This window comes from Mustelus asterias, chromosome 10 (assembly GCF_964213995.1).
Source record: "Mustelus asterias chromosome 10, sMusAst1.hap1.1, whole genome shotgun sequence".
Taxonomy (NCBI): Eukaryota; Metazoa; Chordata; class Chondrichthyes; order Carcharhiniformes; family Triakidae; genus Mustelus; species Mustelus asterias.
In genome coordinates, this window is record NC_135810.1 from 66,576,535 (window position 1) to 66,592,103 (window position 15,569).

General features: G+C 45.3%; 1 protein-coding gene across 1 annotated transcript in view; it reads right to left on the minus strand.

The window, feature by feature from the left end:
• Positions 1–15,569, minus strand: part of LOC144499451 (coiled-coil domain-containing protein 81-like) — a 91,021-nt gene that overhangs the window by 13,183 nt on the left and 62,269 nt on the right. The window contains exons 11-12 of the mRNA XM_078221437.1: positions 8,306–8,475; positions 554–632 (exon numbers count right to left, since the gene is read on the minus strand). Coding sequence (XP_078077563.1) covers positions 554–632; positions 8,306–8,475 — 249 coding nt within the window. The remainder of the gene's footprint in view (positions 1–553; positions 633–8,305; positions 8,476–15,569) is intronic.

A 15,569-nucleotide genomic window follows, 5' to 3' on the forward strand; every position in this document is an offset into this window, starting at 1 on the left:
TGGCCATGGAATACTTTTTGTTTTTGGCTCCTAGTGACAGAATCAAGTTGATCAGTCCAGACAAAAGATGGGGCATCAGCATGGTAGGGGGAGGAGAGCAAATAATGAGGCAAACCGGGAATTTTGTTTTTAATTGGAGGACACGATCAGTACAAAAGGGTGCTTTGTTACTGGAGGAGATTCAGTTGAAGTAGCTTTTGACATCAACTGAGTCATTGGGTTTGAACCATCTAGCTTGCGATGGATGTTTATATAAACTGGGTAGAATGTGTTTCAGGTTCAGGTCATCAAGCTCTTTCCATTTTTAAATATTGTGACTTATTAAATAGAGCAAATAAGACTACCTTGATAAAAAGCTTTAAAGCAATTGAAGAAATTGTGCAACAATAATAATGTGTCCAGAGATAGGTAAATAGATAAACCTCTCCTGCCATCTTCAATGATCTATGTAGATATGCACCTAGGTCCCACTGCTCCTGCACCCCTTTAAGAATGTCTGGACTAGTTTTTACTTTGCTCCAGATATGAATGTACATAATTCTTAATTATTTACCTGCAAATCCAGTGCTTTCTTATAGGCCTCCGTTTGTTCACTTTTCTCCTTTAGATAGTGTTGTTTCTGGACAGCAAGACTGTGAAACAAAAGATGTTAATTAGAAAAAACAATTTTGGACCAGTTTTTAATTCATCATAAAACAACATACAGATCAAAATGGTTCATAAAACTCTCTGAGAATTGAAAATGTAAAAACATTGATAAAAATAGCATTCTATTACCTTGTGTCTCTAAAGCAGCAGAACATCTCAGGATACTTTATAGGAAAGCGTAGAAGATTGAGGGGAGATTTGATAGAGGTGTATAAGATTTTGATGGGTATAGATAGAGTGAATGCAAGCAGGCTTTTTCCGCTGAGGCTAGGGGAGAAAAAGACCAGAGGGCATGGGTTAAGGGTGAAAGGAGAAAAGTTTAAAGGGAATATTAGGGGGGGCTTCTTCACGCAGAGAGTGGTGGGAATGTGGAATAAGCTGCCGGATAAAGTGGTAAATGCGGGGTCACTTTTAACATTTAAGAAAAACTTGGGTGGGTTCATGGATGAGAGGGGTGTGGAGGGATATGGTCCAAGTGCAGGTCAGTGGGACTAGGCAAAAAATGGTTCGGCACAGACAAGAAGGGCCAAAAGGCCTGTTTCTGAGCTGTAATTTTCTATGGTTCTGTGGAAAGAATAGGCACTAAACAAGAGTTTACTAAAGTTAGTTTTGGTGAAACTTTTAAAGGTAAAGATAGAGGGAGATCCAGCAGTGTGGAAGGCTTTTGGAAGGAAAATTAGTAATGCATAAATGTATTGACTGAAGGCTCTGCTATGATAGTAGAAAAAGCAAGGTGCACAGTATAAAGTTGGAAATACAATGCATGCAGGCTAGAACATAGGCCTGAAGTAAGTTACAAAAGCAGACTGGAGAGAGACTATTTTTAAATCAATATGGGAGAGGGATCAAAAAGTGGTTAGCAAAGAATGCTACATGCTTTATTAGCTGCTCTCTCCACCTCTCCTGCCATCTTCAATGATCTATGTAGATATGCACCTAGGTCCCACTGCTCCTGCACCCCTTTAAGAATTTTATCTCTTATTTTATATAGTCTATCCATGTTCTACCCACCAAACGTTCCTCTGGCCCAAAAAAGTCCATTGACCATTACTCTCTTCTCCCTATTACTCAGTCAATTTTGTATCTATGCTGCTACTGTCCCTTTCGTTCCATTAGCTATAACTTTTCTCCTGTCAACAAAATTCAGAATAACCCCAACCTGGCCAAATACTGCATCATCAATCCACTTTCAATTATCAGCAAAATGATAGAAAATGTCATCAACAATGCTATCAAGCGGCACTTGCTCAGCCATAACCTGCTCACTGATACTCACGTTGGATTCCACCAGGTCCACTCAACATCTGACCTCAGTACAGCCATAGTCCAAACGTGGACAAATGTGCTGAATCAAAAAGTTGAGATGTGAATGACTGCCTTGACATCAAGGCAGCATTTGACCGAGCGTGGCAAAAGAAACCTTAGCAAAACTGAGGTCAATGGGAATCAGAGGGAAAACATTCCACTGTTTGGAGTTATTGCTCACACAAAAAAAGATGGTTATGGTTGTTGGCGGTCAACCATCTCAGTCCCAGAACATTGCTGTAGGAATTCCTCAGGATGGTGACCAAGACCAAACCATCTTCAGCTGCTTCATCAGTGACCTTTCCGCCATCATAAAGTCAGAATTGGAGGTGTTTACTGTTGATTGCACAATATTCAGCAATAGTCATGACTCCTGAGTCTGAAGCAGTCTGAGTTCAGATGCAGCAAGATCTGGACAACAATCAGGCCTGGACTGATAAGTGACAAATGATATTGACGCCACATAAGTTACCAGTCAAGATCGATCCCCAACAAGAGAGAATTTAATCATCTCCCCTTGACATTCTATCACATTACCATTGCCGAATCTCCTACTATCAGCATTCTGGAGGGAGTTACCTTTGACCAGAAACTGAACTGGTTCAACCATATAAATACTGTGGCTACAAGAACAGAATAAAGGCTAGGAATTCTGCAGCATGTAACTCACCTAAATTGTCCACCATCTAGAAGGCACAAGTCAGGAGTGTAATGGAATTTACTCCACTTGAATTGTTGAGTGCAACTCTAACAACACTCAAGGAGCTCAACACCAATCAGGCTAAAGTAGCCCACTTTATAAACATTCACTCTATCCACCACAGATGCAAGTAGCAGCACAGTGTATCATCTCGAGGATGCAGTGCACCAAGGCTCCTTCGACAGCACCTTTCAAACCCACAACCACCTAAAAGGGACACATATACATGGGAACATCACCACCTGCAATTTCCCCTCTAAGCCACATACCATTCCGAGTTGGAACTATATCGTCATTCCTGCACTGTTGCTGGATCAAAATCCTGGAACTCCCTTTTTAACAGCACTGTGGGTGTACCTACACCACATGGACTGCAGCAGTTCAAGAAGGTGGCTCACTACCACTTGCTCAGGGACATTTAGCGATGAGCAACAAATGCTAACTTAGCCAGCGAAGTCCACATCCCGTGAACAAATATGTTTTTAAAAATATTACACTTTGGGACTGTAGCTTTAACATTATGGCAAAGGAAGACTTAAGATGTTTTTAGTGAAATATTGGGGTGGTGAGATGGTGGGGTGGGGGTGGGGTTAAGCAGGATGAAGGGGTTCAAGGTATTTGAAGACAATTGCAGCATTCTTTGAGTTTGCAGTGAATAGATTCTGAGCCTCTCAAAGTCCCAGAAAGGTGTTGGAGGTATTGGGTTGTAAACAGTTGTGCAGTAAACTGTCCATTTACCTCTAAGATGAAAGGGAGCTGGGGTTAAGAATAGCTAATCAGCAGTTCCACCTGGATGCAATATTAATCTATCCACCACCGATGCAAGTAGCAGCACAGTGTACCATCTATGGGGAAGTGGGGGCAGAGGGAGCCATTTTTAAGATCAAGTTACAGGTTCCCTTCAAATCAATATCTCAGACAAACAGGAGATTTTGTAAGATCAGCAGACAGAAGAGGCTGCTTAGCTTTGCGATCTACCACAGCCAGATAAAGGAGGGAGACGGCCTCTTTTGGAAGAGATGTATCCTGCAGCCATCTAAGGTTTCCAGGAGATTTGTTCTTGGATGGTCAGGGGATGAAGAATCATCGGGACAGGCTTCACTGCTGATGGCGGATCTAAGGAACTCTCTGAAAGCTGTGGAAATCATCTGCAGACAGTCACTCAAAGTTACTACTCCATGAAACAGAAATACAGGAACTCATTGGGAACTGGATGCAACTGTGGACTGTTTGCTAAAGTGACTATAATTCCATGCAGAATGCAATGGGTGATAAGAGTGAAAAGAGAATGTCACGTTCTGTAGTTCAAAGTATAGGTTGCTTACAAAAAGAGAAAAGCATTTAGTCAATATGTTTTCAGTAATTTGTTACAATAGAAGTTTCAAAATGTGAAATCATTTAACTATCAAATGAAAGTTCAAATCTTGCTTTACAAGTTATAGGTCTCTACAGAAATCATCATAATTGCCACAACTATGAAAGTAAATTCTTTTGAAAATTGCAACATTTTTTGAATCATTTATTCCAACATTCTCCCACACCCCCATCCTTATTGCTATCACCATTTTAGTCCTTTCCAGTATTGCTGTTCATTCACTAGAACATACAACTATATGCATGCAAAGCCACCCGGCCCTTCCAGCTTCTTCGCCATTCAATAAGATCATGTCTGATTTGACTGTAACCTCAACCCCACATTCCTGCCAACCCCCAATAACCTTTCACCCTTTGCTAATCAAGAATCTGTCTAGCTCTATCTTAAAAATATTCAAAGATTCTACCTTTTGTGGAAGAGAGTTCCAAAGACTCATGTCACTCTAAGAGAAACCATTTCTCCTCATCTGTCTTAAATGAGCGACCCCTTATTTTTAAAGTGATCCATGGTTCTAGGAAACATCCTCACCACATTCACCCTGTAAAGACCCTTCAGTATTTTAAAGGTTTCAAACAAGTTGCCTCAAACTCAATCTACCCAACCTGTCCACATAAGACAACCTGTCCATTCCAGGTATTAGTTTAGTAAACTTTCTCTGAACTACTTCAAATGCATTTGCGTCTTTTCTTAATATTGTACACAGTACTCGAGATGTGGTCTCACCAGTGCCCTATAAAACTGAAGCATATCCTCCCTACTTCTGTGATAAATTTCCATCTCAATAAACAATAACATTCTATTAGCTTTCTAATCACTTTTTAGTTTAGTTTTAACTTATTTATTAGTGCCACAAGTAGGCTTACATTAACACAGCAATGAAGTTACTGTGAAAATCCCCTAGATGCCACACTCCGGCGTCTTTTCGGGTGTACTGAGGGAGAATTTAGCATGGGCAATGCATGATAACATGATAACATATCTTTTGAACTGCGGAAGGAAATCGGAGCACCCAGAGGAATCCCACGCAGACACGAGGAGAACATGCAGACTCCGTACAGACAGTGACCCAAGCTGGAATCGAACCCAGGTCCCTGGTGCTGTAAGGCAGCAGTGCTAACCACTGTGCCACCATGCTGCCCTTGCTGTACCTTCTCACCTTTTGTGATTCATGCACTAAGACACCCAGATCCTTCTGCATCTAAGAGCTTTACAATCCAACAGGACTCACCACTGACCTCCAAAAATGGAGATCAGACATAATGCCCACACCAGGGGCTCAGAGGTCAGTGTTGCCCTTGGGTAGTCAGGGACATGGCACCCCAGCAGGGCCAACCTGCCAAGGGGTGGGACCTGAAGGGGTGGGGCTTAAAGGGAGACCCATCGAGAGAGCCATGATGCCCACAACATTAGTGACGGGGTTGATGCTGGCAAACAATGATAGGGGGTGGGAGTGTTGGTTGATGCTGGCAATCATTGTTGGGGGGCGGTTGATCCCAGCAATCGTTGATGGGGGCAGGGTGGGGGTTCCTAATGTCAGTGGGGGACAAGGGAAAGGGGTCTTTAAATTCAATTAGGGAGGGGGTTCTTTAACATCAATTTGAGGTCTGGATGCCCTTTATCTATGTGGAGCTGCGTATACTGATATCTTTTTAGGCCCACCCCTCACAAAATTGGATGCAAAACAAACCCTCTTTTAAATGACGAAGTGTGGGAAGATCTCAGCAGAAAATCTGCCTGTTTCTCTGGTGGATGCACACCAGTTTTCAGTCAGAACCTGCCACTTTTCCATTTTTTTGAAAAATTCTGCCCATTATTCTTTTTTAATTTTTCTGCAAAAGTGGACAATTTCACATTTCCCTATATTATACTCAATTTGTTAGGTGTTTGCCCACCCACTTAACCTATATATGTCCTTTTGTAGGCTCCATATGTCCTCTTCACAATTTACTTTCCTACCTATTTTTGTGTTATAAGAACATAAGAACATAAGAAATAGGAGCAGGAGTAGGCCATCTAGCCCCTCGAGCCTGCCCCGCCATTCAATAAGATCATGGCTGATCTGACGTGGATCAGTACCACTTACCCGCCTGATCCCCATAACCCTTAATTCCCTTACCGATCAGGAATCCATCCATCCGCGCTTTAAACATATTCAGCGAGGTAGCCTCCACCACCTCAGTGGGCAGAGAATTCCAGAGATTCACCACCCTCTGGGAGAAGAAGTTCCTCCTCAACTCTGTCTTAAACCGACTCCCCTTTATTTTGAGGCTGTGTCCTCTAGTTTTAACTTCCTTACTAAGTGGAAAGAATCTCTCCGCCTCCACCCTATCCAGCCCCCGCATTATCTTATAAGTCTCCATAAGATCCCTCCTCATCCTTCTAAACTCCAACGAGTACAAACCCAATCTCCTCAGCCTCTCCTCATAATCCAAACCCCTCATCTCCGGTATCAACCTGGTGAACCTTCTATGCACTCCCTCCAATGCCAATATATCCTTCCTCATATAAGGGGACCAATACTGCACACAGTATTCCAATGCCCTGTACAGGTGCATCAAGACATCCCTGCTTTTATATTCTATCCCCCTCGCGATATAGGCCAACATCCCATTTGCCTTCTTGATCACCTGTTGTACCTGCAGACTGGGCTTTTGCGTCTCATGCACAAGGACCCCCAGGTCCCTTTGCACGGTAGCATGTTTTAATTTGTTTCCATTGAGATAGTAATCCCATTTGTTATTATTTCCTCCAAAGTGTGTAACCTCGCATTTATCAACGTTATACTCCATTTGCCATATCCTCGCCCACTCACTCAGCCTGTCCAAATCTCTCTGCAGATCTTCTCTTGTCCTCCACACGATTCACTTTTCCACTTATCTTTGTGTCGTCTGCAAACTTTGTTACCCTACACTCCGTCCCCTCCTCCAGATCATCTATATAAATGGTAAATAGTTGCGGCCCGAGTACCGATCCCTGCGGCACGCCACTAGTTACCTTCCTCCAACCGGAAAAACACCCATTTATTCCGACTCTTTGCTTCCTGTCGGATAGCCAGTCCCCAATCCACTTTAACACACTACCCCCAACTCCGTGTGCCCTAATCTTCTTCAGCAGCCTTTTATGGGGCACCTTATCAAACGCCTTTTGGAAATCCAAAAACACCGCATCCACCGGTTCTCCTCCATCAACCGCCCTAGTCACATCTTCATAAAAATCCAACATGTTCGTCAAGCACGACTTTCCCCTCATGAATCCATGCTGCGTCTGATTGATCGAACCATTTCTATCCAGATGCCCTGCTATCTCCTCTTTAATAATGGATTCCAGCATTTTCCCTACTACAGACGTTAAGCTGACCGGCCTATAGTTACCCGCCTTTTGTCTCCTTCCTTTTTTAAACAGCGGCGTAACATTAGCCGTTTTCCAATCAACCGGCACTACCCCAGAATGCAACGAGTTTTGATAAATAATCACTAACGCATCCACTATTACCTCTGACATTTCTTTCAATACCCTGGGATGCATTCCATCCGGACCCGGGGACTTGTCCACCTTCAGTCCCATTAGTCTACCCAGCACTGCCTCTCTGGTAACATTAATTGTATTAAGTATTTCTCCTGCTGCCAACCCTCTATCGTTAATATTTGGCAAACTATTTGTGTCCTCCACCGTGTTATTGGCAAATTTTGCAAGGTGTGCAAGATCAATGTTGAGTTATGTCATCAATCTACCGGGTATAGTGGTATTTTGGTCATTTTACTGGACTAGTAATCCAGAGGCCTGGACTAATAATCTAGGTGCATGAGTTCACATCCTACCATAGTAGTTGGAGAATTTCAATTCAATTAATTAAATGTAAAGCTAATATCAACAAAGGTGACCATAAAACTGGATGTTGGTGATTTGAAGAACCCACAACATCTACAAATGTCCTTCAGGGAATGAAGCAATGGTTGAGTCTCAGCTGCTGTCTAAAATGGTCTAGCAAGCTATTAAACTGTATCAAGATCACTATGACAAACTACTGTGGTTTAAAAAGCTGGCTCACCACCACCTTCTCATGGGTATTAAATACTGATCTTCCAAATGATCTTGTGACAAAAAGACCACTATTTATTCTCCTACCGCTTGCCTTGAGAGTATAATTGAGAATTTGATGCATGTGGACCTGCCAACAGCAATGTATAACTGCAGCCATTTAAGTGAGCCAATTTCATTGGACAAACACTGTTACATCAATATAGCCCACATCCCAACAATAAATTGAAAAAACATACTCTTCAGCCAACTGCACTTGTTCCAAGCGATCCATAAACTCATCATCCTGTTTCTTTCTTTCTTCTCTTTGCTTCTTCTCTTGAATTTGTTCAGTCAGACACTGCGCATATTGCTGTTGCTTCAGAAAGACTGGTGGTGTCAAGAGTCTCTTTTGGAAAATGTATCCATTCTAAAAACAAACTCTTCAACGTTATTTCCAGATATATTATGCATTAAGTAACAAAATTTCAACATTGTATTGAATTATTAGATTTCATAATTTTAATCTTTAAGGAGTAAAAGCATGCAATTTAAACTTTTAAGCAATTACTTTTCAAAACTAAATGCAAGTTACATTGCCAAGTCTGACCACGGATACACTCAATTGTTATATTTGAAATGAAAACAAAGATTTAAAATCCAGGAGATGTGCTGTTGACAAGAGATCCTGCTCTCCCAACATAAAATCACAGATTCATGCTTAAATGATACATATATATATTAAAATCTCAGTTTACAAAGCAATCACAGTAAACCAATATGGACCTACAGTGTCTGCATTAATTTCCAATTTTACACGGTTATGTCCCGCACCTGAATGGTGCCTGAAGTACATTCAATGCAGTATTGGCTTGGACAATTCTCTGTGCTTTTGTTTAATTCTAAAAAGAAGGTGCAATGCCTGGGCATGTCCCTTTTGTCTGGGGGCGATCTTAACAGAATTTCGCAATGTGTCAGTTCTGGTGAGAAAAATGGATTGAATCCACCAATGGCTCCAGTGTAATTTCAGACTGAATCTTGAGTTCTTATGGCCACGAGAATCACGCCACACCTGCACCCTCTGATTTGCCCGCCCTGACCTAACTTAATCGCAGCAATCACTGGAGAGCTCCATATAAAATGCTCCCCAGCATTTGTTCCAGATCGATTGCAGGGGATGGCTGCCAGAAAGCCCCCCACCCTGTAAGTTTTTCGGGCAACTCAGGCCTTTTTTTATGAGCTGGGAAAAGGACTTGAACCCTAAAGAACTGTGAAAGTGGCTACACTTGACTGCAGGACTTGACCTGGTCTGTGAGCCCAGCCAGCCTGTGTGTGTGTGTGTGTGTGTGTGAAGGGGCCCAGTCCAAAAATTGCAAGCAGCCAGAAACCAGACAGACTGCTGATTAGGTTATCAGCAGCACAAAAAGAACCTCACGACATCACCAGACTAGGCCGGCAGCAAGACAATGCACCTGGTCTGGACACAATACAGGTGATAATGGCCTTGTCCAAGAGCGAGGAGAAGCCCATTTCCCTAATGGGAAAACAATTAAACGATCTCCGATGGAACAATACAGGACAGCAAGGGACCTATCACCTGGGATGGGACCATCTGGTCTCTATGGATTGTAAGATCGCAGCTGCAGATAACCCTAGCAAGCCTTTGTCTATGGAAACTGCCGGTTGGAAGGGGGGCGGAGTTGGCTGGAAAAAGAATTCAAGTTTACAATATAAAAGGATGGTCACGTCGGCCATCGCTCTCTTTTCTCTTTGGACCAGCATTACAGCACTCTCCACTCGGTCGTCTCCAGTACGCAGCCTGAAGCCCACTGAACAATTTAAACTAGGATTGTGAGTATCCCCTGGTAATTCGCGAAGTTCCCGAGATCATCATAGTGGATGAGGCTTTGGGGAAAGTGGGGGGGCTTTTGCATGCACCTTTCATAGTTTAAGACACTGGTAAACTTGTATAAAGTAAGAATTCCGAGGTGTCCGTCTTAGTATTCCTTCCATAGCTTATAGTCTTATAGAGCATAAGGCATGGTGTGTTGTTTTCCTGGTGTTTGCCGACCTTTGACCTTGATGTTTTAATAAATATATATATATATATATCTTTGACTTCCGTTGGAGTCCGTTTTGATCTTTTCAATTTCTCACCAATGATCTCTGACTAAGTCACAATATAAATATTCCTTACCATAATTCCGGAGTCTAGAACTGAGGGTACCCTGGGCGCTTCGAAACCGCCCACTCAGGAAAGACTGCCAGGTAGTGGATAGGCAGCAGTTTCCTTTTCTCTCTCTTGGGAGCGCTACTCTAGTGAAGTAGACGCAAGGTGGCCATTGTTTCATCGGCAAGAGAGAGAATCACTCGGGCATTGGTGGGGTTTGGGTGACGGAGAACCCAACCTAAAATAAGCCCAGTGGAGTTAAAAAGAGGATCCCGCTACAACCCCCAGGATGCAGTGGAAGCCTTGGTGAGTGCCAGCTTGCTGCAAAAGAGGACAGGGCAGAAGTGCCGCAAGAAGATGAATGATCTTTTTTGTTCTGCGAGGGTAACAGAGCCTCTTGCAGTCTTTTACTGGACCCCCCATATACCCTCACAGCTCCAACCTTTTCTCTCACCCAGCCACTCTGGGCTTTGCCAGCACCTGTAAGGAGACCCTTTTCCCCCCTCCCTCAGTTGCCATATTCTCCCCCCCCCCCACCCCCACTCACTGCCATGCTCCTCACACTCCAGCTCCCACTCAAAATCCACACCTCATCACCACCTTAAATGTTAACACTGCCGCCTGCACACTACCTATCTGTGTCAAAGCAGGACGAAATCAACCACAACAAGCAAACCCAGCCAGAGTAATGCCAGAACTCAGAACCTTCACACCATTTGAGGAGACAACATTGAGGAGAGGCTGGGGAGGAGGAAGAGTGTGCCTGCGCTGATGGTAAAGTGAGGGCAGCAGACAAATGTGAGAATCCTCAAGACACGCTGTCATTCTCCAGGTCTCAAGTGAATAATTAATGTTCCCTCCTTTATCCCCTGTAAAGCACTAATGCCAGGCAAAGCAGCAGAGCAGGACAGACCATCCTCCAGCTCCGTGGGCCCAATGGACAAGCAGCTCAGAGGGAGACTTCTTGGACTCCCATCATGGAAGAGGCATTGCAGCTGTCACCCGCACCCGGCACCAGCACAGATACTCTCACCTCGGTGGGTTCAATAAGTAGACAGGTTTCTGGGTTACTCACTGGTGAGCACCTCACAGCTGAAGATCCACGGCTGGTGAAGGCAGGGATGTCCTAGGGAACTGGCACTCGGAGGAATGCAGGAGACCAGCAAGGCCAACTGTGAAGTCCCATCGCATACTGTCCAAGGAGAAGGTGGCATCACTCCAGCGTAATGAGGCCAACACTGCGAGGGTGCCATCCACAGTTCAGACCTCCATATCTGAGGGCATGAACTCCATGATTCGGGGCTTCAACAGCATGGTGAAGGCACTGGGTGGAATCTATGAATATCTAAGCCAGAGGACGGTGGGGCTTCTGAACCACACTCCAGCTGCCCCTCTATCCCATGTTGGACCACCAGGCCCCCATCACCTGCTAATCTTGCTCATCCCTGAAACAAGAGGCAATCAGGGCAACCCTTGCTCATTTCCCAATTCCTCCCGATCCACTGCCCAGCGTTCTTCCTCCTCCTCAGCATCGTCAGGCCCACTGCCCTCCTCAACATCCTCCTCACCCGAAGAGATCTGGCACTCACCCATCTCCTCCAGGTCTAGGTTATGAAGAGCACAGCAGACCACAATGATGCAGAAACTTTCCGGCAGCAGTATTGTAGGGCACCCCCCTACTAGTCCAGGCACCGGAACCACACCTTCAATAGCCCATTGAAGCATGAGCCTTATTGTATCACGTCTCCACAGGTGTGTGTGTGGCCTCCGCACTGGCGTCATCAGCCACCTCCTGAGTAGGTTTTCCTTGTCCATCCCTCCAGCTGCCGCTTTCCCTCAAAGACGGCTGGGTTTTATGAGCGGCCCAAGATGTAACTATGGATACACACCAGCAAGAGGCGCATCGTGTGGTCGCTGATGAGTTGGGCATTGAGGGACTGGAATCCTTGCGATTTCTGAATGGCACTGCACGCCGCCATGACTTAAGAGCCACGTGGGTGCAGTCCATCAGACCTTGCACCTGGGGCATCCCTGCTAGGTGGGCGATGCACATCACCTTCGCATCCTGGCTTGCCTGGGCCTGGTCAAAGTTGATAAATATATCATCCCTGGCATCAAGGCCACCTGTCACCTCGCTAATACATTTGTGGATGGCAGACTGGAAGATGCTGCCCTGGAATGAACTGCGAGAATAAAAGTTCAGAGCAGCTGTAACTTTAAGGGCTACAAGTACTGGGTGTCCTGCAGTTCCATAGGGTGCCATCACATGCAGCATGTGACAGGGGTGGTCCACTGTTCCCCAGGACAGACGCAGTCTTCTCCGGCACAGCAGCTCAGACAACACAAGGTAGGAACATCAGCGCTGGAAATTTTTTAGCTGATCTGTTTCTGACATTGTTCCTCCAGGTGTGGTCCTGCTCCCTGAGCAACTGCAGACCACAGGTCCTGGCCACATGCAGCAGTACGTCATTGTCTCTGCTGCTGGTCAATCCCGATCCCAATCCCAACTCAACAAGCTCCATGGTTCTGATGAATCATGCACTGAGTGAGAACACCACAGTGAGTGCTGAGGAATCCTAACCGAGCCCTGACCATCATCGCTCCATGTGCCTGTGACTTCCAGTGAAGTGCTTCCCATTACCTGTGTGAATTTCTGCTCTCCCTCATGACAATACAGACACACCCTCAAATAGCTTCCTCTGTACTCCAGAAGGATGAATAGTGTTGAGCCCCCATTGCATCATGGCACCTGACCTGTACATTCCCTGCTCCCCCCACCCCCACCTCCAGCCAAAGAACATAAATCATGACCTTGCGTAGCGTAGAGAGAGTGCATGACAATAAGTCTGCATCCTAATGGGGCACCTCAAAAATGGTGCCAGTCATGATACGGAACAGGGTGAATGGTGTCTGCTATCACCATCCTACTTTGCCTCGGGTTCTGCACAGTGCGAGCTGTGTATTGTTGAGGCTTGAATTGCAAGATGCTTCTGCATTCTTGGGGCTTGGTGTTCCAAAGGTTTAACCTTTGTCTCCAGACTGTGCAAATTGAACTAGCTCTGGCTATTAAACTGGCACGCTGGTCTCCTCAAGGAATCATCAGTTAATCACTCTGGCAACAACATACATCTTGGCGAGAGACAGCTGAATCTTAAGAGATTTTCAATTCGTTTTTCAAGCAATTCCCCGGAGGGCAGCCTCATTCTCTTGGCTCTTCAATGCTGTTCAGTTAAATACCCTTGAATAAGAATAATAAGGTTCCTCTGACTGCTGTACTTGACAGTCAGGGGTGGATTTTCCCGTTCTGCCTGCCACAGGAATTGTAACGGGCAAGGGGCGGGACCGTGGAAATGTCCGTTGACCTCGAGCGGGATTTTCTGGTTTCAGGGTGGGTGTGGCCAGAAAATCCTGCCCTCAGAGTTTGCAGAGACGTGGATTTAAACTTCCTTTCCAGTAATCCCCTCCAACCACACACTATTGACAGAGTGAGGGCTGGGGGTTTCACTTAACCTTTGTCAAGTGAGAGGGTCTTTATGCCTCATGGGGCAGGGTAGCTCCCCATCACTGATACCCTCACACTTCACTTGCAACCTGGCCTCTCCCAAAGCAGGACCCTAAGACCTCATAGTTGCACCCAGTACTGCCCCTCTGTTGTGGCCGCCTCTCTCCCAGCTTGAAGCTCCCAACAAGAAAGGGCACTCACTCAGCTGCTGTTTAAACAATAGCCCAACATGGAGGAGCGAGGAAGCAATGCCTGCTTGGCAACCAGCACATCCAGTTGGAGCAAGAGGACAACTTGATATGAAGGGAAGGTAAGTTAAGGCCTCTATGCTAACCACCCCCAGCAACCTCTCCCCTCCCCCACTTGCCAGAAAGCAACAGTGGCTCTCAGCCCCAGCCCCAGGCTGCACTTCTGTGGGACCTCAGCATTCTCCCTGGTGTCCCTTGAGTGTTGGATTGCCTGAGATGTAATGGCCGTCTGTGCCTCATCTCTGGCCTCCAACCCCCTCAGAGGTGAAGGCATTAAGTTTATGCTTATGTAGAGCTGTTGTAAATGGCAGCAATGTGAGGTCATGCTGGCGCCACCTGAATATTTAGTGCGACCTCACTATCTGGCATTAGTGCTTGCCAATGAGATGCTGATGCATTCAAATTAGGTTTCTGCCCTTCCCCGATGTGTTCCACATCACTCTGCTAGCAAAGTTACTTCAAAAATCGGGAAACGCGATCTTGCCGGCAAGATTCAAGTTTTTCAAACTCTCAGCATTTTTTAGGCGGAGCCTCCATTCCCACGCACGGTGAGAGAGGGCTCAATATCCAGCTCACTGTATATGAAGATAGGCAGCTTCTAGAAAGCATAAGTGAGTTCCACTGCGAGCCTGATTGGTAATACTAAATTGGTCGTTAGTGTAATTCTAAACACACTTGGGATTATTCAACATATGCTGTCCAGTTGTGAAATCACATCTAATGGTAGACGTTGTGTTCTCAGTTTTGCAAGCATAGGATGTTTGAGTACAGTCAATACTCTCTCTGCCTGTTGCAAACCACTGAAAGTACATGCTGTTTGATAAGATCTGCGAGTCTTTAGGACATACAGGATGGGATTTTCCTCCCCCTCCATAGCATGTTTCGTGGCAGCGGGAGGCAGTGCACTACTCGCTTGCAGCGGGATCTTATGGCCCATGTGTTGTCAACAGGGCTTCCTGTTGACCGCACCCCTCATCAAGCCTTTAGACTTGTCTTTTTTTTGGCATTTATTGCCCCCTTAGAATTATGATGTAATCTCGCCCTTTTTGATTTTCGTCTTTGGTTTCTCTGCCTTCCACTTTTCCACTTACTGCTTTTTGTTTCTGTCCCCACTTTACTTCCCTCTGACTTCCTGCATTGGTCCCCTTTTCTCTGCAATATCAGTTTAAATCCTCCCCAACAGCACTAGCAAATACTCCCCCCTAGAACATTGGTTATATCATAGAATCATAGAATTCTACAGTGCAGAAGGAAGCCATTCAGCCTATCGAGTCTGCACCGAACACAATCCCACCCAGGCCCTATCCCCATAACCCCATGCACTTACCTTAGCTAGTCCCCCTGACACTAAGGGGCAAGTTAGCATGGTCAATCCACTTAACCCACACATGTTTGGAGTGTGGGAGGAAACCAGAGCACCCAGAGGAAACCCACGCAGACATGGGAAGAATGTGCAGACTCCACACAGACAGTTACCCAAGCTGGGAATCGAACCCGGATCCTTGGCGCTGTGAGGCAGCAGTGCTAACCACAGTGTCATCTGTACAATCTATCTCAAAAAATAATGGATGGAATGCAATGAAACTTTACACAAATAGTGTAAG